This window comes from Eleutherodactylus coqui, chromosome 2 (assembly GCF_035609145.1).
Source record: "Eleutherodactylus coqui strain aEleCoq1 chromosome 2, aEleCoq1.hap1, whole genome shotgun sequence".
Lineage (NCBI taxonomy): Eukaryota > Metazoa > Chordata > Amphibia > Anura > Eleutherodactylidae > Eleutherodactylus > Eleutherodactylus coqui.
Window position 1 is genome coordinate 92,641,732 of NC_089838.1, and position 25,056 is coordinate 92,666,787.

Here is a 25,056-nt window from a genome sequence, read left to right on the forward strand (position 1 = left end):
ATCTAATTACTTCAGGAATGAGTTACCTATTAAAGTATTCACCTGTGGACCTCTGCCTGTATTGTGCAACTACATTAGATCACAGTTCATTTAATAGTTTTCTTGTGACATCAAACACTGTAGAGCTTATAGATTTTGCTATCAAATCTGCAAAACTGTAATCTAGGTATTTGGTGAGCAAATATTGGATATCCCTTGGATATAGACTAATATCTGACGTGTACAACTACACCCAAAACTGTAGATTTTGAATATAATGACCCATTTACAGACCGTAGTGTTGAGCTTATTTTCCATCCTTTGTAAGATCAGATGTGTAGCTTATAGTGCACCGTATACGAGGCATCTGCTGGAAAGTCAGTTGAAACCAAACACCCCAAATCATAAGTATTATAGAAAGGTCACATGCCTCCTTTAAAGAACAACTGTTCTGCCAGTTAGAATGTAATATGGCACAGCTGATGGATAGAAAGGACCAAAGGAATGCCAAAATTTCTCTATCAAATGACTTGCACTAGTAGGCAGTATTGGTAAACTGTCCCAATATAAATGTGGAGCAGTACCTTAAAACAGGGTATTCCCAAGTTTGACTTTTATCACTCATCCATAGCCTTTCTCAGGGGTAAGACCCCCATTGATCCTGAGAAAAAGGGACCTGTGTCCCCTCTTCTCACTGCAGGCCCCCACAGTAGGCAGGAGAATACATGGAGTGGTGGTTGAGCATGTATGGTGCCTCTTCATTTATTCTCAGTGGACTACCGGAGATTGCCGAGTGATCATATTCTGCTATTTATGTCAGCACCATTGACATGAACAGTCCTGGCACGGATACAACAACTCAGACTGGTGTGACAAGGAGGATTCTCGGGATATCTCAGATGATCCACAGTCCAAGTTATGTGTGTGATCCCACTCCTGGCGACTTTCTCTCTCGCGCTCTACTGGTTCACACTCGCATTAGTTGTGCCTTCCTCGCTTTGAAGCGGTTTGTCTCACTCTCAGCACCCAACAGCTGCACCCAGGTTTCCTGGGCAGGCTGAGCATGAGACTGTTCCTCAGCCTCCTCCATGCTCCCCACATGGACCGATCTCATGTGGGGAGCAATATATATACTCACTTGACTCTCACAATGATATTTTTTTTTGCAGACTGAACCCAGACATTAACCCATTCAGTACTGCAGAAGTGCAATACACATCTAATGCATGCTACACATAAGATGCTGACATGAGAGCTACACAAAACATTGAGGGGCCCCACTAACTCTGGGCCACTACAGCCATGGTATACGGTTACCGTTGATTCCTACTGTCCAAAAAAAAAAAAAACAGGATCAATCCGGATCTTGTTTTTAGGCTGTCCATGTATGTTAAATAGGTATCAGCCAAACAAGCTTTCACCTACCCGCTATGTAGCCCAACCCCACTTCTCTATACATTTGCATGCTCAGGCCAGCCAAGCATGCATGTGCTGTAAATGCAGGGAGCATAAACACTTTAGGCAGTGGCTTATCTCTCCAAGAACTAAAGAATCAGGCTGTTGTAATCCAAGTTTGAAATCACAATGTCTCCCAACATCTAACAGCAGGGGAAGGTGTGGAGGCCCCATACCCAGTTGATGATGGGACAGTTCCACTGAAAATGGATAGGTTCACACAATATACATCTAATCTATATGGCTATCTTAAAATGACACACAAAAGAGCCTATATCATTTTTGTGGCATCCTGTTTTAACAGTAAGTTTGCCCAACTAAAGTACCTTTCAACAGGATGCAAAAATGTGGTGTGAACCTGGCCTAATAGTACTTGTCTCCTCGTATGGGACCCCAGGGCCCTGAGTGCAGCTTTTTGAGCCAAAGCTAGTAGTCTGCACTAAAGATATGATATAGGAAATATAAAGGAAGGTCTTATGTCTTCCCACTGGATCCCTTTGCTTTTGGCTCAATCTACCAAACAAACCTGTGTGGAACCACCTTATCACGTGATTTTGAAACTTTTACACATGCTACAGCAAATGAAAATTCTTCAGTTGTCACTCACCTTTTAAACCATTTGTGTCTGATAGCCAGTGTGATAAATAGCAAAAGTGCTATTGACTTTGATGTAAATCATCCTAACTGTCCACTGCCTTCTGTCAAGTGATATTAACCCTGTTAGTGGAGATGGGTGATGAGTCCTCATTATCATTGTACAATATATAAAGGCCACGGTGCATGTGGCCGAAACATCGCTGCTGAATACGCTACACTTTTTTATTGAATAAAAGTTTGGAGGTTATTTATGACCTGAGTTCTGCCTGATTGAAAAAAAAGAAGAAAAAGATCCCAGCGTGCTGCCTTTCCCATTCATATATTGGCCTCATTATCATTCTAGTCTATTAGAGCAGAATGGAGGGAGAGGGGGGACAAAAGCAGACAATCTCGCAGCTCTCCTGTTAGAGCTAATGGTTAGTGATTTTGTTGCTATTTATTCACATCTACACTGCACAGTTCTACTGTATGCTGACCTGCTTGATGATATGTCTCCCTGCGTGTGTTAGCAGATTCTACAGTGCTCTGTGCACAGTTTGTAGAAGACATCATAGCTGCTAGACTCTTCCGACCAGTTCTGACAGAACTGAGAATCTGACATACAAGATGCAAAGGGAGCAAATGGGGAAAATGCAGGATACAAGTCACATGATGACCAGTTATAGTGTTATACCTCATATTCACACATGATGGTCAACAGTGTTCTGAAAAGTCAGCTAAAAAGTTGAATACGCTTTGAGTTTGTTAGTAATTGCATTTTTGCTCCCTTTTAGGTACCAGCTGGGCACTCGGCTTCCTCAACATCAGCACTTTCAAGCAATAACCATGCCTATGACAACAGGTGAGAAAAATAAAAATATTTCTGACTATAACAGAATAGGATAAAATACAGCGTATACAAATCAAGCTTGTGTTTCACATAAGATTATGCTAATGGATTATTCTCTAGAGCTGCATTCACAGTTTTGCATACTTTAAGAGCTGAAATCTGAAAATATTCCTTGTCGGCTCAGTGTATTCTTATGTGATTTGCATTCTGGAAGATGTCCTCTCATCCGATGCTGTGCTGGTACGCAAATCTGATACAGAGAGATGAACGAGGGCATTGGAATCAACTGAACATGCGGAGGGGTGAATGGCAGCCACTTAGGCCACTCTTACAAATGCGCTTTTTACCGTGATTACAGTGGCATACAAAACGGTATAAGGATGATTTTAAATGGGGCTTCGCAGACGTGAGCTTTAGCGTGGCATGTTCTAACGCTGCGATTTTCAAGTGCTGTCTGCTCTATTTTACCGCATTTTTGCGCTTTTTAACGCATATCCCTCATCTCAATGGCGGTAAAATCGTGACAAAAGGCGCAATCAAAATTGCAGTGTTTTGCCGATGCTATGTGTGAGAGTGGCCCTATAGTATATAGCTGAGTACATGCAGTTGGCTGCTATATATATATATATATATATATCTCTCTTCGATCCCATAAATACCCCCCATATGGTGATCGACACTGTATGCTCATCCTGCTCACTGGCCATCAACAAGGGTTTTGAGACCCTTCTCAGCAGTAGTGGGGGTCCTAGAGGTGGAACACCCTTCTAACCTATTTAAGCACTTGTTTGACAGGTTAGAGAAGCAAAAAGGAATTCTCCTGGATATCCCAAGCAGGACTCTTAAGTCATCGACTAGAAGTTAGACTGTTAGTCATATTAACTCCAGGCTAACTATACAACTAAACCTATTGCATAACTTCAGCCTACATAGAATTCGTGATACTCTGGACATTTTGTCCCAGTCCTGGTGCAACGGCTAATAACAAATACCGGCAGTTTTCCCTTTAAGCACTACCTGCGGTTTACATTGTAATAACAGAATACAGTGTTAGTGACTCCACATGGTGTTACATGTGGCTTTGCTTTGAATGTCATCCGTTACAGTTCAGAGGGCGAAATATACAGCAAAAATCTGCAAAGTATCAGTGACCTGTAGTGACAATGTCTTTTATTGTACAGAGCATGCCTTAACGATGAGTTCCATTGGGTTTTCTTTTTTAATGCTTGAAGCCTAAGGCCTCATGTCCACGGGGAAAATCGGGCCAGGCACGGATTCTCCATGCAGAATCCCGCAGCGGGTCCCTCCTTTCCCGGGGACATGAGGCTAGAAATAATATTAAACTCACCTGTCTGGACGCTGGGATCTTCCCTCCGTCACGGCCGGATCTTCTTTCTTCGGTCCGGCGAATGTGCTCGTCACGCCGGCAGCGTGCGGCGCGCATGCGCCGAGCACTCCATTTTAAAAAAAAATTTTTTTTTTGAGCTCCTGCTCTTACGCGCTACCGCGCAGGAGAGCAGGAATTCAGGTACGGGTGTTCCTCGGATCCGGATGACTTCCATAGGCTGCGGGAGCCATCCCCGCGAAAGACCCACACTAAAAATGGAGCATGCCGTGGGTGTTTTCCCGCAGACACAATCCGCGCCTGAAGGGAAAATGACATCCGCAGGTATTTAACTACCTGCAGGTGTCCAATGCATCCCTATGGGGCGCGGATCCGCGTGCGGGAAAAACGCTGCGGATTTAAAATCTTATTTTACCCGTGAACATGAGGCCTTATACTCTAAGGCCACTCTCACACAGCTCACTTTTTACCACGATTAGAGCAGCATTTCAAACACCACGTTGATCGCAGTACAATGCTTCCATTGATTTCAATCGGACGTCCAAGACCTGTGCTCAAATGTGGTGTTTGCTCTATTTTTGCACGTTTTAGTGCATTTAACGCACTTCATCACCCATCACAAAGATGGGATGCGTTAAACGCTGTTGCACGCTGTACCATGCATTCAAAAATGGTGCTTGAAATCACAGTAAAATGCTACAATTTTGATTGCGTCGTTTTGTGAACGCATGTGTGAGCGGCCTAAGGGTGTATTCGTACGGGTAAATGCTGGTTCTGGTCTTCATGAAATAAAAATCCTGGTCTATTTTTTTGAATAACTCTTATTCCTCCTAGAAGTTTATGAATAAAGTGATGGCCGGGTGTTATAATTTGGGAGGTGTGCCTACACACTACGGCATTGTCCAAACTGCTGACAGTGCTAGACGGTTTAGCAGATCAGTAACATCCAGTTCTCAATTGATTGATAAATATTCAGGAGGAATAATAGAGGAACAATACAACAGAGTTGGGGCTCATGTCCACGACCGTGTTTTCACCACGTATTATATGTGCGTTGCACAGACGCCTGATACACAGTAAATGGAGTCAATGAAAGTCAATGAACTTCCATTGATCCATGCACACAGCGTGTGGACACTGCGTATCGATACGCAAGAGAAATCCTCACATGCTCTAGTTCTCTGCGTTTGTACGCAGTGTGAGCCCTATATACTTGTATGGGCTGCGTATTATACGCTGTCCAGACACAATACATTAAGTATGGGCAGCATTCTCATATGCATCCCTGCTCTGCTCCAGAGTGTCGAATTTAAAAAACAATCGCACTGCGCAAGTCTGTTAGCGTGTGATTCACAGGCCTGTGCAGTGCCATACACGGTCTAAACCAGCAGAGCGTATGGCTGCCGAATGTGTAAAACTCTGCAGGGGGACTGTTTCACGCATACGGCCGTGGGCATGAGCCCTTAGATACTGCAGAAAGATTTTTGCATGGGGGGAAATTAAAGTACTTACTAAAACAGACCTTCCAGAAGTGATGATGGGTCCTCTTTAAGGGCTAGCTTCATTTTTCCAAAAAATTGCAATGGATGCATCTAATGTCTACACAACATCCTGACCTCCTGCTACTTGGGATGTTTTCAAATTACTTTTTGCTTTTTATTTATTTTTTTTATAGACTGTCTGATACTATGGATAGCACTTCACATGAGACGGAGAAAGTTTGCATAACCAGAGGCAGAGGAAAGTCTATGGAAGAATTGGGAACTTCAGACAGAATCAGGCTTTCGGTGCTGAGTCAGAGCTCGGAGCAGCTTTACCACATTAAAGGCCCTGCGCTCAGCCCACAGTCAGGAAATGCAAGCGGCACAGCTGTGGTCCATCAAGACAAGCCGAAGTCCAGTCCTGAGCCAGGAAGCCAGCCCAGACAAACAAGTACAGAGGATCTGCTGGGGCCTCATAGATCTGATATTGCAAAGTCGGCACATGAGAGACATTCCAGGCCCCCGAGAGCAAGTGGTGCTTCTCCAGGCATAGATAATTCCAGCTCCTCTCTTCCTGCTCAGTCTTATCCAAGAACTACAGAGCAATCCCATTCTCTACAACCAGACAATGAGGTTTTCTTGCAGCCTTACAGCATTAGCATGGATGATGTTTGTAGTCCCCCTAACATTTCACTGCAGAAGCCTAGTCAGACATGTCATTCTGAAGATGGTCTACAAGCCTACAGCCCCTTCCTTATGCCCTCTCATCCGCGACAACGAGCTACGACTATACACACATCAAGGTAACAAACGTAACTCTATATATGAGCTGCCGGCATATTTATTTACAACCTCTATCAGTGACTTATCTCCTCTTGGGTATAAAGTATTGGCATGATGAAATCCGGCATGCCCATGCTTGCTTCCTATGGCATATCCTATTGAGGGAGAGTCGAAAGTCCCTCATACATAATACATGGTCAGCTGATCTTGAAATTATTTGGTTCAGGCAACTTTTATCTCATGCGTATGGCCAGTTTAAAGTGCCCAATACAGACTAGTGGAAAATAATCTGAAACTGCCGAGTTCAGCAGGAGCGGATGACTGGCGCGTGTGTATGGGGGCCACGGCTTCCTGGATATAAACCACCCAAGCTGTCTGGCAGTAGCTTTCTCCACATGGAAAACACATGAACATTCGTCCAAACGGAGTATTTATGCAATGTGTATGGGGAATCCAGCTAAATTCAGCCAACGTCTATCGAAGGGATTTGGTCACCTTTAGAGTCATCAGGCCCGCATTATTCGTGGACCATAAGTTGACAAATCCAGCTCTTCTAAATTTTTGTGTGCAACAGAATTAGGTTTGTTTTATAGCATAACAAATCTAATTTCTGAGGACGGGGTCTTTCATATTTGCTACATTCTTAAATCACAGAATCTTTCAGAAACTTCTATATATTTACATTAGTTTTGGTTATTGTGTCCTCTAGTAATATAACATTTATGAACCGATCTTGTAACATTGACTAGTTTTTCTTTAGTTTATCATTCTAAGCCTTTTAACAACTTGTGGTTGTTTCTTTAAGCTTGGAAGCCAATGAGAAAACCGTCCGATGGTACGCTAATGAAGCAAGAGCTGAAGCTAATGACCTTTCTAAGAATTCGGAAAGTCAAGAGTCAAGTGTCTCTATAGCAGAAAATCCCGAATCCGGAGAAGTAAAGGAAGACTCAAAATCCCCAAATATTCAGTCAAAAAGTATTTTGCAGCAGAATAATGTTGGCATTACTTCCTCCAGCCATGAGAATGGAACTGAAGTAGCCAGTACTTTTCTCCATGGTAAGAACAATGTGAATGATGAAAGTTCTGGGCTGGAGTCTTGTATGGAGGAAGCTCCAAGGGAGAACGGGACCAAGGTCATGCTAAAATCCTATGCAGAAGAAAGGTACATGAAGCTTGTAAAGGAGATCACTGCAAGAGACAAGTCTCTGGTTGATATTCTGAAACCTCTTCCTGTAAGGGAGTCTGCAATCGGCCTCATGAAGAGCCTCTTCTCTGTAGATGTGTCAGCAAGAGAGAGATCCAGAAACCGAGACGTAAAGAGTAACAAGTAAGCAGTTCAGATGATGTCAGCTGATGTTTTACTCCTTTATGCATCCGCAGAGATGTGTGTGTATATAGCAGAGATCATTTGTTGTTGCTAGTCATTTTTTATGAACCAGTCATCACATTTTAATGGTTAAAGGCATACTAAAACTAAGTTTGGTTTACAACTGAGGAGTTGGCCTCCGTGGTCTTGAGCCATTAAATATGATTGGCTAATTAAAAAAATGGAACAATAGCTCTGCAGCACCACCTATTCAATGGCAGCATTCCTTCAAATCAATGTACGACTTTTTAAACAAGCCTTTAAAAAAATGATTGGAAATGGGAAACCAAGCCAGAATCCATACACAGACAGCTGTTTTAGGGTGTTTGCCCCTCACTAGTGTGCAGTAGATTTCTGGCTTAGCTAGCGAGAGGCCTGTGACATGGGTCAGGAGGGGCATCGTCTCTTCCCAAGGAGAGCACCTAGAAGGGGTGTGGCGACACCTAAGAGGTGAGTGAAGAGACTTAGAAGACCATGTGCCTTTTATAAGTCTCCACACCCCTTCTATGTGCTCTCCTTGGGTACAGACTATGTCCCTCCTGACCAACTCGGCCCATAAGTGTCTCTACACACACCTTCTGGGTGTTCTCCTTAAGGAGAGACGACACCCCTCCTGACCCACATGATGGCTGTAGCGGTCACCTGTATTTACAGAACATCACCACTACAGTAGCCCGGTAGTGAAGACTGGAGTAATTGCAGTAACAGCACTTAACCAGCCTGGGGAGCAGAGTTATTGGCGTGTCTGAGTTTATTAACCTTTTCCTGCCCTCTGTATCATTTTTATAGAACTTGTTAAATCTCTTTAAGGAAAGGTCACACTTGCCTGCTTAGCCATGTTTACAAAGAAAAACCTAGGCTACTAAGCATTCCCTAACCATTACTGTTTTAGGAATAGCAAAAGCACTGATCTATTAACATTATCGCTCAAATATCATTTAGACCTGAGATCAGACCCTTTAAATTCCTCCAAAACCCAAAATTTATGACCAGACACGTAAATTTATTTAGAGCCAAAACCCATAAATTAATCAGGCGCCGAAAAAAAATAAAAAATCAGAACCAAATGTATACTTGCCACCTCACGCAAGCACCTGATAATTATTAGTTTGAGCAGCCAGTTATAATATTGTGACCTGTAATAATACATTCGGGAGAAGCACTTCATATTGCATTGTGATATAGCAAGGCCATTCTATAATTATAACTTTTCGCACTTGCTGGAAGTCGTTCATTGTGTAATAAAGCCTAGCCACATGTGACAGAAGCAGTAATGGTGCCCTGCTGAGTCAGGTGACCAGATTGTTTTACATGGAAGCATGAATGTAAGGGCGTATGTACCATGGAGGCAGACCATACGACTGCTACAGGAGACCCCAGCTGTGATTGAACATCCTTATTCTACTGGGTAGTGAACACATATGCCAGACCTTCCCCTATAGAGGAACTGCATTAACAAACAAGAATGTGGAGAATTTACCTAAGGACTCATTCACACGGACTTATTGTCACCGCATATTACACACGAGTATTTCCCATGCATAACACGTGGTGAATGGAGGCAATGAAAGTCTATAGACTTTCATTCTTCTATTCAAACCTGCTTTGGCACTGCGAGGGGACACTGTGTGTAAAAAGCTTAATACGCAGCCCCAATCTGCATAGAGCGGGGAATAAACAAACAAAAAAAAAAAGTTATACTGTGTGTTCGTGACGTCAGAATCCCTAGCATGCACAGTGCCAATCGCAGCACGTTTGCAATCTCTAGCGACAGAACGAACGGGCTGCAATGAGTCCAACGCTATGACACTTGCAGCATTGTACTCATACGCCTGTGTGAATGAGCCCTAAGTCATTTTAGCCCCATAATACAGGACGTAAGTATATGTCCTGGCTTGGAGGCACTTAATCAAACAGGACATAAAGTTACATCCTGTGGAAGGCGCAGACTCAGATGTGAGCCTATGCCATCCCTCAGCAGGAGCCAGCTGTGGCTGATAACCAGCCTCATACTGCAAGAGCAGGATCTGTGAGAACATCAATCCCCGCTCTTAACCCCTTACATGCTTCGATCAATGTACATTGCCGTATGTAAAGGGTTCACAGAGGCTTCTGTGACAACATTGGCACTCCGCGATATAATCGCAGAGGTCCGATGGGTTGTCATGGCATCCGGATGCTATAAATGGGTGTCCAAGCGTACTGTGGCCTGTGATGGGTATTGTGATTAATAATACATTGCAATACAGAGGTACTGTAATGTATTATCATAGTCATCAGACCTATTAATGGTTCAAGTCCTCTACAGGGACATAAAAAATGTTAAAAAAAATAAATAAAAAAAACCTTACGAGAATTATTTTTTTTTTCCGATTTTGAATCAAAATAGTTTAGTTTTAAACGCAAATATAGTTGGTAGCACCTCATCCATAACAACCTGAGCAATCGATTGAACACCCTATTTATCCTGTACAGCAAAAATTGTAAAAGGAGAAAAAAGACTAAAAAAGGAGGAAAATGGTTTTTGTTCATTTTGCCTAAAAACAAAAAAAAACACCCAGGTTATTTTTTTTATATGGATGTTGTACTATTTATTTTGTACTTTTTGACTTAACAAATAGTAAAATGATGAAATTGTGGATTTTAAAAAATGTATATGTAATGTGAAATACTTGTGTTTTATAAATGTGATATGTTTCACTCAAATTAGGATGAATATTGAAGGTCTATCCAAATCTCCTTCAAAAAGCATACTGCCTGAGAAGACCTGTAGTCTGAAACCGGATGGAGAATGCCTAGACAACCTCACTTTGTTGAAGGTTAGTAGAGTCATAAGCTGTATGATTAAGAATAGGTTGTTATTACTGAGGAATAACATCAGGTGATGTGTGATGGTGACTTTACGTGGGCCAACTATCATCTGAATGGTCACTAAAGCATGTAAACAACAGTTTGTGTGCTTTTTACACAGTGACTAGTGTTGACTTGTTCAATTTTGCGATTACTTAAGGAGTTGTTAGGAGCATCGTATACGGGAAGTAACTGCAAGAGGAAAACCGCTTAATACAAATATAAGAAATCTGCAGCAAATCAGCTAAGCTTCAATGCATCTTGAAGTTGGTTGAGGGACATCTATGTTGAACTGTCCACCTCTTGGGTCCTCATTTGCTGTCTAGGAGTTGCTGACAACCATGTACTTGCTGTATTGAGAGATATGCAGTATATATGGAGCTTTTAATCAGGTAGGATGTATGTTTATTTAAGGTTTTGTTTTTCCAGTAGACTATTTATTGAAGCCTATTTTTGTATTTCTTCTATTGTAGCTGCTGGTACATGAGCATTTTCATGGGCCTATTCTCATTTGCACAAGGAAAGACTTGAAGCAATGAGATGAAACTGCAAGGGAGGAGGCACAAATTAGATATTTCATAGTGAGGGTGATGAATGAGTGGAACAGGTTACCACAGGAGGTGGTGAGTTCTCCTTCAATGGAAGTCTACAGACAGAGGCTGGACAGATGTCTTTCTGGAATTATTTAGTGATCCTGCATTGAGCAGGGGGTAAGACCCCTTCCAACTCTGTTTCTTTGACCAAAAGCAACCAGAGACCATGGCATCGAGTGTTCTTTTTAAGACCAGCGGGGACTAATCTGTCAAGGATCACTCACACAGATTGGTGTCTCAGAAACCAATGAGCATTCAGTGGGTGGGCAGCATGTTCAAAATAAGGCAGCAGCCAATCAGCTTTTGGTGGGAGCTGCAAGCTGAAGAAGAGCACACCTCCCTGAAAGGTGTTAACTAGTCCTGGAAAAACCATGATAGCCTGTTTTACATCAGATTATAATTAACCTGTTAAAGGCTGGGCCTTTTTTTTATTTTCGTTTTTTCCCAAAAATCAAAGACTTTTATTTATACATCGACTTAGCAGTCTGAGGGCTTGTTTTTTCCAGGCCGAGTTGTATTTTTCAATGGTGCTATTTAATGTACCATATACCGTATTGTGGAGTGAAATGGAGAGAGAACCTGCAATTCTGCCATCTTTACACAGGTCTTGTTTTTATGGTGTCATAATTGTACTAACCCACAGAATAAAAGTCATGTCATTTTTTTCCCCGGCGTCATCCTGACGGCAGACATGGAGGTTGCACCTTGACCTCGTAGGGACAGGAAGCAAGAGACTTTAAAAGGCACCTCCCGCCTCCCATTCACCAGTGCTTCCTGTCGCTACAGGGACATGCAAGAGGAGCTCCCTCCAGGGAGCTGCAGGATGACAGCTGGGGGAACGGTCCACAGGGCTGTTCCCCCCCCCCCCCCCCTCCCCCCACCCCCCTCACCTTTCTTCCAAAGCTGACTGTAGGGATTGACGGTCCACAGGGCTGCTTCCCTTCTCATCTCCCTTCGGGGTGTCAGCGTGGTCCGGGAGCACGGCGGGCCACAGGTCTGACCGCCCAGGGTTCACCACCGCAGCGGTCGGAGCGGCGGACCAGAGGTCCTTGAGTCCCCTCCTTCCTCTTCCACAGCTCGGCGCAGTTGTTTTCAGCCGGGGAGAGCGGTGGGCCATAGGCTCAGATGCCTCCCTCCTCCAGGCATGCCGGCACGGCCGCGCGCGGCGTCGGGGGGCAGAGCCAATGACGCGGCGTGACGCGGTGACGTCAGACGCCGTCAGCTGACCCGGAACAGCGGGAGATTTAAAAATGGAGACCCCCCCCGGCAAGCTTCCACTGACAGCACACCTTCAGAGAAGCATTTATCTGTCTAATCTGGTTCTGTCTGCGTTTTCTGCATCATGACTACAAAGGAACCAGAGATGGAAGCCCTTCAAACTGTAAGTGTAACTTGTTGCAGGGATGTTATGCTCAGGGATTTAGCATTGTATGGGGGTTTTTCCCTTATGTACATGCATATATCTTTGCAGGACAGGGAATCCACCTGGTCTAAACAGGTCTTAAAAAACTGGACGAGGCGTATAAAAACCCGCTATGCCCTGATTGTACCTCCAAGATTCTTACGGATGAACAGGCCGCATTCAGGGAAGATATTAGATCCCTGGTTAGAGAGGAGGTCTGGGCATCGATTTCCAGTCTCCCCCCAGCTCAGTGGGAAATAAGGGCCGCTAAAAGGGCGAGCCACATACCGCTAACGAGCTCAGAGTCTGAGCAATCCCTGGGCGACTTGTCAGATGGCGAACTCTTTGACCGTCCCCCTGACGCCAGGGATGAGAATAAAAAGTACTATTTCTCATCTGGGGACCTGGATGACCTGATCAAAGCAGTCAGGGATATGATGAAGGTCGAGGATGTGGTCGAGCCAAGGTCCGTACAGGACGACATGTTCGGCGGGCTCAGACCAGGGAACCACATAGTGTTTCCGGTTAATGATACCCTGAAGAAAGTAATCATGGATGAGTGGGCTTGCGCGGACAAACACCTCTATTTGTCCCGCGAATATAAAGAGAGACTCCGCTTTGCGGAGAAAGACGTGAGCATCTACGAGGAGGTCCCCAAGGTGGACGCACAGGTGGCCAGAATGGCCAAAAAGACAGCCCTGCCATTCGAGGACTCCTCATCTTAAAGACCCGATGGACAACAGAGTTGATGCCTTGATGAAACGGGCCTGGCAAACAATGGCCTATACGCTGGAGTCCAATATCGCAGCGACTTCTGTGGCGAGGTCGATGTTCCTCTGGTTAGGGGAACTCGAGGACCAGATTAAACAGAAGGCTCCTAGAGATGCGTTACTGGAATGCATGCCTCTACTTAGATCAGCAAAAGGCTTCCTGGCAGACGCGTCTGCCGAATCTATGAGGCTGGCGGCCAGAAGCACCGCATTGTCTAACATGGCCAGGCGGGCGGTCTGGCTGAAAACATGGAAAGCAGATACGGCTTCCAAAGGAAGGCTGTGTAACATCCCGTTTCATGGCCAGCACATCTTTGGCGCGGACTTGGAGGAGATCCTAAAAAGAGCTACCGACAAGACCCACAGTTTCCCGGACCAAGCAAGAACGGGATTTCCCCACAAATGTCAGCTATCCTTCAAGCCATACCGAGGCAAAGGAAAGACGGGGCGCTGGTCCTACCCCAAAGGAGGCAGGGGTAAGACAAAAACAACCCTTTCCCCTGTAGGCGAGTACCAGGTGGGGGGGCAGACTATTGAACTTTTCCCGGGAATGGCAGGGGATTACAGACAACCTGTGGGTCCTGCAGCTCATAGCCCAGGGATACAGAATAGAATTCTTCACCCGGCCCCCCAGTAATTTCAGAGTCACCCCCATGCGATCCCCCGCCCTGCAGGATAGCTTTAAAAATGAAATTTCTAAGCTGCTACAGATGGGGGCGGTAGTCCGGGTCCCCGCAGTAGAACAGGGCTTGGGGTTCTACTCGCCCCTATTTCTGATCAAAAAACCGAACGGCAGTTTTCGGATGATCCTTTATCTGAAGGGCCTGAACAGGTTTATTACCTACAAAAGGTTTAAGATGGAAACCGTCAGGTCTGCAGTAACTCTGATCAAAAGAGGGGACTTTATGAGTACCGTCGATCTAAAGGACGCGTACTACCACGTCCCAGTCTTGCCGGAACATCACACGTACCTGCGGTTTGCCATCAGGATGGGCAGCCGTGTACACCATTTTCAATTCCAGTGCCTACCCTTCGGAATTTCAACGGCACCCAGGATATTCTCTAAAATAGTGGCAGAGATGAAGGCGCATCTCCATGTGGCAGGCATAAACATTGTCCCATATCTGGATTTCCTGGTAATTGCATCCTCGCCGAAGATCCTCAAAGAGGATACCAGCCGAGTCCTCTCCCTATTTCAGAGACTGGGGTGGATAGTTAACTTCCCTAAATCTAGTCTTCTCCCCGAGACGCGAAAGACCTTCCTGGGGGTACAGATAGACTCAGTGTCTCAGACCTTGTCTTTGCCTCCACCCAGGCAGGAAAACCTTAGGCTGGCAGCACAGAAATGCGGCCAGAAGAAACAAATAACGATTAGGGACGCAATGAGGCTCCTGGGTCTCATGACCTCCTGTATCAGCATTATTCCTTGGGCCCAGGCGCACTCAAGGACGCTACAGAGAGCCACCCTGGGCAACTGGGACGGGGCAACAACCTCTCTGGACAGCAGAATGCCCGTGTCATTATCGGTCACAAGGTCCCTCCGCTGGTGGCGGTCAACTGGCAACCTAGAGGCGGAGTCCCCATGGGTGGCAGAGCCCTTCATCTCCGTAGTCACCGATGCAAGCCAGTCTGGCTGGGGAGCGCAAGTGGGGCAGCATTTGCTCCAGGATAAATGGGGTCCGACATTGCGTGCCCAGACCTCAAATTTCAGAGAGCTTAGGGCCATCTGGGAGGCGCTTCACAGAGCTCAGGATATCCTAAAGAAGAGACGTGTTAAGATCTTCTCTGATAACGTGACCGCCGTTTCACTTATTCGCCACCAGGGAGGCACCAGAAACTTTCACCTGCTGAAATTAACAGCCCGGATCTTCCGATGGGCCGAGTCCACGGTACAGTCCCTGACAGCGGTCCATCTCAAAGGATCCCAGAACCTGACAGCCGACTTTCTCAGTCGAAGACGCCTAGACCCCGGGGAATGGTCTCTGAATCAAGAGGAATTTCGTCTCATTATAGAAACCTGGGGCAGTCCACAGGTGGACCTGTTTGCGAGCAGCAAAAATTCAAAATGCCCCGCCTATTTTTCCCCTAGATCCGAGGGACAAGGCCGAGGGGTTAGACGCTTTTTCCCAGAGTTGGGATTTCAGTCTGGCATACGCCTTTTTTTTTTTTTTTCGGAGCAAATAAATATCTTCCTTGGTTAACCACGACATGTCCATGTAAGTAATTTAGAAGACACTGGTGAATGGGAGGCGGGAGGAGCCTTTTGAAGTCTCTTACTTCCTGTCCCTACGAGGTCAATGTGCAACCTTCCTGTCTGCCGTCAGAATGACTCGGAAAAAAGGAATTTTCGGTAAGAAATTCACTCCTTTGCAGTAGCATGTACAAGACAAAATTTATGTTTGTTGTGCTATTTAAAAAAAAAAAAAAAACTAAATATCTTCAAAGAAAAACTTAAAATTTCATTGGCCATCTTCTGACAGCCATAATCTGTTTATTTTACCATCAACATAGTTGTGTGAAAGCTCATTTTGTGTGGGTTGTCCTGTAGTTTTCTATTGGTACCATACATAAAACTTTTTTGCTTGGAGACTGGGTGACCAAAAAAGCACAATTCTGGCTTTATTTCTCTGATGATATTTATTATGCATGTAAGATACAGCTGCGCCCCCCTGAATTCAGGTATTACATTTTCTTATTTCTTACTGCTTTACAGATGGAACTTATTTCTAGCATCACTACACAACTGAAGGACCTGTGTGCTGAGCGGGAACTCCTCCTTTCTGAAATTAGGAAAAATACAAACCACGGCACAAATCTAGAGGCGATTGTGAAGGACGTCTGTAAGCCCAATGAATATGAGCGCTACATGATGTTCATAGGAGACTTGGAAAAAGTGGTGAGCCTCCTGTTTTGCCTGTCGATGAGGCTCACCCGGGTCGAAAATGCTTTGAGCAAAGTTGATGATAATACAGATGCAGAAGAAATGGTATGTTGTCCTCCTTCCTAAATGAGTCTACAAATGCTGCAATAATGTGCAAGAGGCTGTGAATATAGAATGATTTGTTATTACACGACGTGCGCCAAGAGATCCACAACAGGTGGTTCATCCATTAAATTCATGGCATTACTTGCTATACTTATTAAAGTGACCCTCTAGTTTCAGACAAAAGTTCTGTCCCAAGAACATGGGGGGGGGAAGGAGAACGCTACCACCAGTAGTTCTTCTCTGCTGTCTCTCCAATCCACTGGTTGCCAGTCTCGTGTTCAGTGATTCAGAATGACTGTTCAGGCTACCTAATCCCCAATAGTGCATTGGTAGTGTTGGACCAACAATATACCTGCTCTTTTGATTTGGCCATAGCTTCTCACATGATCATACTGGCCTATCAGAGAGCAGTACATATGTGCATTAGTCAGAAAATTGCTGCGACTGGAACCATTGAATCAGGGACAGCAGAGCAGAACTGCAGGTAATTTATCCCCTCCCCTTCCTATCCTGGGATAGAATTTTGTAAGTTGCTTTAATACAGCCACATTCTGCTTTTAAGTCTCCTGGTTTATTTTAGTTTGTTGCAGCTGCAACATTTATAGATTGATTGATTTTCCCTCGTAGTGCTGGAGATACACTAGATAATTAGGAGATTCATGTTTGGGAGTTTAATTAATAATATACAATGTGTTTTCTTTCATTTCTCCCTTACAAAATAAACATTTCAGCTTAAATTTGAAAGCTCAATGTGTCCCACAAATGGGGAAAAATCTTTGGGACAGACTTAAGAGAAAACTATAACTCTTTTTACATAGGCAGCATTGAAAAATCGTGCTCTGAGTCATAAAAGGGTTAAGATGGTAAAAACGTCCTCATTGGGGACTAGAGAGTGCCAATATCCCACTCTTTTTAAATGGATTTTCCAGGGAAAATACTATTGATGACCTATCCTCAGGATAGGTAATGAATAGTTGATCAGCTGGGGTCTGTTTCTCAAGACCCCAACCGAACAGCTGATTGGGCGCCTGCTGACAACACCATAAATACATGATGTTAAGAGTGGAAGATGCTGCCTGCAAGTGCCGACCCCCTAAGCAGGGGTCAGAGCAGCGTTTTTTGTTCCAACCCCAGTGTACTTACGGCGTTGTCAGCTCAGGATGTGCCTTCCCCGTACGATCAAACATTGATCATGGCACGTTGCCAGAGATGGGAGAGCCCATAACAGGGTGATACTTCAGCAGCAGTTGACATGCAAACTGGAGGGATTTCTTATATGAAGGTGGGGCTAAATATATTTACTTATATCACTTATTTTAGTAGTACTCCTTTTTACCAACCTCCGGAGAATGAAAGGCTGAGTCAACCTTGAGCCAACTACCTGAACCAAGCAGGGATTGAACCCGCAACCTACAGGTCGCGCTTAGTACTGCATTTCTGCTGCCTTAGCACTCTGTGCCGCCAAGTTAATTAAGATTCCAGACTCGTATATTTAGATCCCAAACTAGACTCTGCTTCTTCCACTTTGTCTGTGGGTGGAAGGTACTCACAGACAGCTGCCTTGCACAACTCTGGCAAGCCCAGGCCAGGACAGAACTGGACTTGCTGAACTCAACTCAGCAAGGCCCCCTGCGCACGGGTGGAAATTCTGCAGCAGGATTTCCTGCAGAATTTCCGCCCGTGGAAGCTGCCATAGGATTGCATTAAAAAACGCAATCTTATGCAAGACGGACGCGATTTGTCTGCGTGAAATCACACGCGAAAAACAAATCGCGACATGCTCTATTTCTGTGCGGGTCTCGCAGAGGCGTGCACAGAAATGTCACTTCCCGGGCCGTCGGCTACACTCTGCACATGCACCGGCTGGCCGGCAGCTGGCACATCACAGAGCCGGAGCCGTGGGAGAAGGTGAGACCCGCACTGGTCCCTGCAGGGGCGCAGGTTGGGTCCTGCTGTGAGAATTCTCGCAGGGGATCTCACCCGGCCGTCTGCAGGCGGCCCAACTCTCCAAAATTCCCACTCATGCACCTTGCATCCACATATATATCACAGGGTCACCTGACTAACAAACAGATACATTTTCCAGACAGCTCAAATACCAGACAGCTAAGTCTTTCAGTGCTGCAGCAATACACATCATTCATGCAGCACAGAAGACCCTGACATTACATAGACAAATTCATGCATACAGTTATGGGGGGACCCCATTGTTCTGGGCCACTACACCCACTGCCGCAGCAGGGCTGCAGGATCCTACCAGCCTCTGATCAGCTCTGCCAATGACTACTGTCACTAATAGGGGGATGTTTCCCCTGTAACTGGGGCTTCTGTGGATGCCCCAGCTACAGTGAAAAAAAATACATGAATGGCCTCCAGAGATCTTGTATGATGTCATGTGGGACATGGATGGTAAAAAAAAAAAAGCCACAGAAAGATGTTTAAAAAAAAAAGCAGCAAAAATAGTTTTGGTAGCTGAAGGAAAAAATAGGTCCATAAAACCACTACTCTGTTAAAATCCCTAAAAAGTGTCTGATCCTTTTCAGACCAAAACACCCTGGTCCTTAAGGGGAATAATTTAATAGATGCCTGATTGAGTTTTTTGTTTTGCAAAACCATATATCACAGGGTGATTGGGTGAGAGGCTGAATTAAGGGTGACTCACCATAAAACCGGGTGAGTTGACATGTCTGCATTGTTCTGCCCCATCTCCCCCTGTTTATGTATGGCTGTGACAAATGGTGAAAACAGATTTACACAAAGTTTCCAAATTTCCATGATTCGTAGTTGCAGCAATAAGTTCATCCACAAGGGGGTGCCATTTAATCATAACCTAACTGAGGTTCAGTAGTAGTCGGATGGAAGAGGTTAACGTAAACTGACGTCTGCGTGGAAAAGAGACACAATTCCTTAATCACATTTATTATTTTGGCACAAGAACATGCGTTCTTTTGTGAGAAAACGGGAGCAATTACTTGAAAACGACTTCATTCCAAGCATGTAATTTAGTCCAGAGACGTGTGATGGGATTCTTACCGGAGCAGTCCTTATTTATGTTCCAGTTTTGAGGATGGAAGGGGAAGGGGGTGGGGGGTCCATCTATTTCGATAAATGCATTTCCAGATTCTTTCTATAATATAGGTGGGTTCTGCACCCACTACCTGCTTTACTCTGGGGGTCCGCCTCCACAACCAATTTGGTCTCACAACATGAAGTTTGTGTTGTCACTCTTACATTTACGTGATCGCAATACAACTGTTGCAAAAACACAACTCTTGGCCCACTCATGACTTGTTCAGCCTAAACCGCAATGCAATATGACTGCAAATTGTTTGCAACCTTATAGCAATTTTGGCTCTTTTTTGTTTTTCTTTTTTTTCTTTTTCTTTTTTTTGCAGACTGATCACAAATTTTAAGTGGTCCGGTAACACAGTCATAAAGGTTTTCTTAGCTGCACAACTTGTCTGAAACTTTCTTCGCATGTCCCATGCAGCCCTCAGCTTAGAATGGTTTCACACTGTTTTTAAGAAAAACACAATTTTTATCCCACTATTTTCAGCATTTTCACCTGTGATTTTTGTGTTGCTAGGTCTTAGGCCGCTTTCACACTGGCAACAAAATCGCACGGTTTTCTTGCGATGCGACAGTACTACAAATCGCATGTATGTGATGCCCATGCTTTTGAATGGGTTCCTTCACATTAGTGATGTTTTTCACTGATGCAATGCTGCGAGAGAAGAAAAACGTCACATGCTCTATATAGGCACAACTTGCGAGTTTTTGTAGCCCATGTTTCCCTATGGAGCATTGCACGAACTAAAAATTTTCATGCCATGCAATACGTTTTTTACATTACCTGGTTGTGCGCTGGAAGTGATGGCTCTGATTGGTTCATCCTGCGCTACTTAGTCAATCAGAGCCATCACTTCCTGGAGGCGGGATATATGAAGCCCGCAACCAGTAAGTGATCTTCTGTGGCCGACAAACGACTGCAGCTGAGTAGCGCTGCATGAACCAATGAGAGCTACTGCTTCCTGGAGGCGGGATTTATGAAGCTCGCAACCAGGAAGTGATCTCTTGTGGCTGAATGAAGACACACAACAGAGCTCTGGAAAGCAGTAGGAGGACCCAGACTGAACCTGCGAGGCAAGTATTCCTTTTTTTTTTTTAAGGGAATGCAGCTAGGGCCTGGTTTTAGGGGTAGGGCTTTAACTTCTCGTAATTAAAATCGCACGTTTTTATTGCGGGAGGCAGCTATGCGATGTTCGACCTTTCACAAGAAAAACCCATCACTGACGCTACAAAGTCACGGGAACACAGTTGAATATAAAGTTGTTTTTTATGGAATTTTTTATTTTAGATGCTAAAAAAAAGTGTGCATTATAGTAGCAAAACTAAAATTAGGTTTTATTTACTATTGATATGTTTCTTATTGGGTGTGGCAGCCATCTTTAATAAAAGTGACCGAAAGTGCAGCCATGTTGGTTATAATAAACTAATGGTAAAATTGCTAATTATACATAAAACCTTATCTCTCCCTAATTCCAGTTTTACATCCTAATGGGGTTGCTTCTAACAAATGTGGACTCAGTACTGTACATGCCATAATAATATTATCCTGTACATCAAAGGGAACTTGTCATCACCTGTGAGCCCCATAATGCAGTGTATGGGGCCCAATGGTGATGAACAGGGAGGCCCGGAAGCTGCGTTTCATGTTTGCCAAGCACTGGGTTTCAGCACTAGCCCCATGAAGTTGGTGTGTGCCACCAGTACAGATGAAAGGGACATGTGCCTGCAGAAACGGGCAAGCTGCTGGCACACACCAACTTCGTGGGGACAAAGTGCTAGAATGGGGCTCCCAGAAAATATGAAACGCAGCTCCCTGCACTCCTTGTTGCATCACCTTAGAGCCCCATAATCTAGTTTATGGGGGCACAAGGGTGATGACAGTGTCCCTTTTTAAAACCTATTGCGTCAAGAATAAAACCCATCTTTAACACTAAGGCCAGATTCACACGAGTGTATAAATATTTGCACACATGACCATAGCGTTCTTGCAGAACGAATAGTGCATTTTTTTGTGTGTGCGCAATGGCGTATTTTTCTATACTTTTTCCACGTGCAAGGCGTATGCATTCGCGCACGGCAAAACAATATGCATCGATTTGAAATTAATTAGTCTGAGTTCCAAGTGTGTTTTTACCTGCACAATTATCTAGTGTTTCATGTATCTCCTAACGTATTTTGCATGCATTTGAGCATCCCCATTGACTTCTAAGGGGACTTCCAGTGCGCAAATGTGCAGGAAAAATAAGTGCGTGTGAACAAAGCCATTGAAATCAATGGGTTCTATTCACTGCATTTTGAGCACGCAAATACTCCCATTTGAGTATGCCCTAAGGGTACAGCCTTAGAACAATTAGAACTGAACCACCCCTTTAATGGACAGTCTTGCTAGAGACCAGAGCTGTCTGACATTTTTTTTTTTTGCTATACTGTTTAACCCTTTAATACCTATTGTACTTTTCAGCAATCGTTGAAGGAACGTCACAACCTCCTGTCTAGGCAGAGAGAGGATGCCAAAGATTTAAAGGACAACCTGGACCGCAGAGAACAAGTGGTTACAGGGATCCTAGCCAGATACCTAAGTGAAACGCAGCTGGAAGACTACAAACATTTTGTGCAGCTGAAGACCTCATTCTTGATTGAGCAAAAAGACCTGGATGAGAAGATTAAATTTCACGAGGAACAGTTGGAAAGTCTTCAGAGCAGCATTCCCCCTTAATTAGCCTGTGGAAGGCAAAAGCCACATTCTTGCTGGCATTCCATGTCATGACGGCAGAGTCCTTGGGGCTTTGAGATATTAAAGTGTATTGGTGTTGATTAAGCTGCTGCTAAGACATAACAGAATTAATTCTCATATTCCCAAACCGTAAGTGGGACTTGCTGAAAGCATTTGTGTCAGTGTTAATCAAGTGAGAAAATGAAGTCCTTGAAACGGATGACAAAGAAGAAGGTTGAAATTTGCATTAATAAAATTGTGTGCCTTTTTTGCATAAGTTATCAATGTTTTGTCTTTTTCGATGTCCTAACTAATATTGTCCATGTTATGTGGTTTCTTGATTGACTCAGTCATTTCAATAAAATATATACGGTACATTATTCCTGAATGTGTTGTCTTGCTGCTAGTTTGTGGGGTCTGATCAGGCAAGGCATTTTGAAAATTGGTTCCCTAACAAACTACAGTTGCAAGAAAAAGTGAAACCTTTTTAATTACCTGAACGGTTTGCATTGATTACTAATAAAATGTGGTGTGATTGTTATCATTCATAATTATACGAGGGGCTGCTGATAAGTCTTTGGCTTTACCCAGAAAGTAACTAGATAAGATGAAACTTTACATTTATTCCACATACTCCCCACTGATGTCAGTACACTTCTTACATCGGTATTCCAAGTTCTGTAAGCCTTGCAAAACCAGTCATCCGTAGCAGCCATGGCATCAGAAATACTGTGAAATTTGGTACCCTTGGGTTATTTCTTCAGGTTTGGAAACAGATGATAGTCGGAGGGAGCTAGATATGGTGAATAAGGTGGGTGATCAACCAGCTGAAAGCCTAGCTCCACCAGTTTTGTCGTGGTCACTTGTGCAGTGTAAGCGGAGGCGTTGTCTTGCAGGAACAAGATTCATTTGGACAGCTTGCTGCGCCTTGTGGCCTTCAGAGCTGCCTTCAATTGGTCCAACAGTTCAATTTAATACCTTGCATTGATGGTGGAAGCAGTTTGAAGGTAGTCCACTAGCAGCATGCCCTCCTTATCCCAGAACACAGACACCATCACCTTAGTGGCTGATTTATGCACCCTGAACTTCCTTGGGTGAGGAGAACCACTGTGCCTCCACTCTTTTGACTGCTCCTTGGTTCCAGGGTCATACAAATAAATCCAGGTCTCATCCATAGTGACCGGTCGATCCAGAAAGTTCTTATCAGTCTGGAAACGCTGGCAAATGGACCAGGAAGTTTTCACTCACATGCTTTTCTGATCTGTTGTCAAACATTTGGGGACCCACTTTGCAGATAGCTTCTTCCTGTTCAAATGTTCATGGATAACGACACAAACACGTTCACCAGAAATCCCCATGATGTCTGCTATTCCTTTAGCTGAAATTGGCCGATTCTCCAGTATGAGGTTGTGCACAGCATGGACGATCTCCGGAGCAACAACCTGTCTCGGTCGTCCAGGACGTTCCTCATCATTGGTGCTGAAGTGGCCCATCTTAAATTTGGCAACCCAGTTCTTAACTGTAGAATATGAAGGGCACTGATCCCCCAATGTCTGTGACATATCACCATGAATATCCTTCATGGTCTTTCCTTGCAGAAACAAGAATTTTATCACTCCTCTGCTCTCATTTGCTGTGAACATTGCCTTAGACTCCACCATTTTGTTTTACCTCATGCCTAAACTACAAACACAACATTTTGAAAACCTATATTAGACACATAAGGCTTTCATGTGATGTAACATTCGTTACCATAGAAACAAAAAAAAAACACAAAGCCAAAGACTTATCAGCAGCCCCTCGTATACAAACACATTGAGCAAACATACACAGAGCAGGTAGAAAAAGTTGAATTTAATAACCTTTTAGGCCTCATGTCCACGGGTGGGTCGGATTCCGCATACAGAAGCCGCAGCATTTTTTTTAAACTCCTGCTAATCCGCGGACCGTTTGCAATGTCAACTGCGGAGCAGATGCCTTCTATTGACTTTAATAGAACCGGGAACCGCAGCAAAATGAAGCATTCTGTGACTTTTATTTATCCGCGAGCAGAAACCGCCATTGGTTTCCACTGATGGACACGAAGGATTGCTTTACCATAGCATGCTATGGAGGCTTATTGCTGTGGAATCTGGAACGCCTGTTCCAAATTCTGCAGCAAAAATCCGCTCGTGGGCATTAGACCTTACATTCTCCTTCAGCAGCCATTACTTCCATCAAACATCATTTACAAACATAAGATCTACACAATATTGGAGGAATCTCAGACCGATTCTCTAACAAAGTTTCACAGGTGCTTTGCACTTTCAATAATGGTGCACAAAGCCCAGTTTCAGACGAGTATATTACAAGTACATTTGGAAACGGAGCTCCCTTCTACTTCAAATGACTGTAGCTTCGGTTGTCTCAGAGCTACGGGCATGCTTTTAAAGCTAAGATTCTTGGCATGTTGCTAGTCCTTACAGAACCAGAGTGAAATCTGTTTGAAGTGGGGTGGGGAATATGAAACCAGCTGTAAATTCAAGTCTGTGTGCGCAGAGGTGTTCCATGAAAAATGCCCACAGAAAAAGCCCACGGCTATAAATGCCCAAAGGAAAGTTACCCACATAGAAATTTACCCGTACATGTTTTTGCATAATTGCAGCACCACAAAGTTATGGATCTGTGATATTTGAGGTGCAAGGTGAGTATGTTCACATGATATGCAGTTAGATTTATAATTTTGGGTTGACCTAGTGCAAAAATTATGAGGCTCCATGCTTTGCAAATACATGTTTGTTCCAGTCTGTCATCAATAGATTGATACAGTCTGCTCTCATCAGTCGCTGGTCCTGCCCA

General features: G+C 44.2%; 1 protein-coding gene across 2 annotated transcripts in view; it reads left to right on the forward strand.

Moving 5' to 3' along the window:
• The window catches only part of SHROOM1 (shroom family member 1), a 62,885-nt gene extending 40,297 nt beyond the window's left edge, over positions 1-22,588 (forward strand). For both annotated transcript variants that reach the window (XM_066591203.1, XM_066591204.1), the window contains exons 3-8: positions 2,805-2,872; positions 5,881-6,489; positions 7,275-7,796; positions 10,546-10,654; positions 16,164-16,436; positions 21,967-22,588. In XM_066591203.1, the coding sequence (XP_066447300.1) occupies positions 2,805-2,872; positions 5,881-6,489; positions 7,275-7,796; positions 10,546-10,654; positions 16,164-16,436; positions 21,967-22,221 (1,836 nt within the window). In that variant the 3' untranslated portion in view covers positions 22,222-22,588. The remainder of the gene's footprint in view (positions 1-2,804; positions 2,873-5,880; positions 6,490-7,274; positions 7,797-10,545; positions 10,655-16,163; positions 16,437-21,966) is intronic.
• The last annotated feature ends 2,468 nt before the right edge of the window (positions 22,589-25,056 follow it).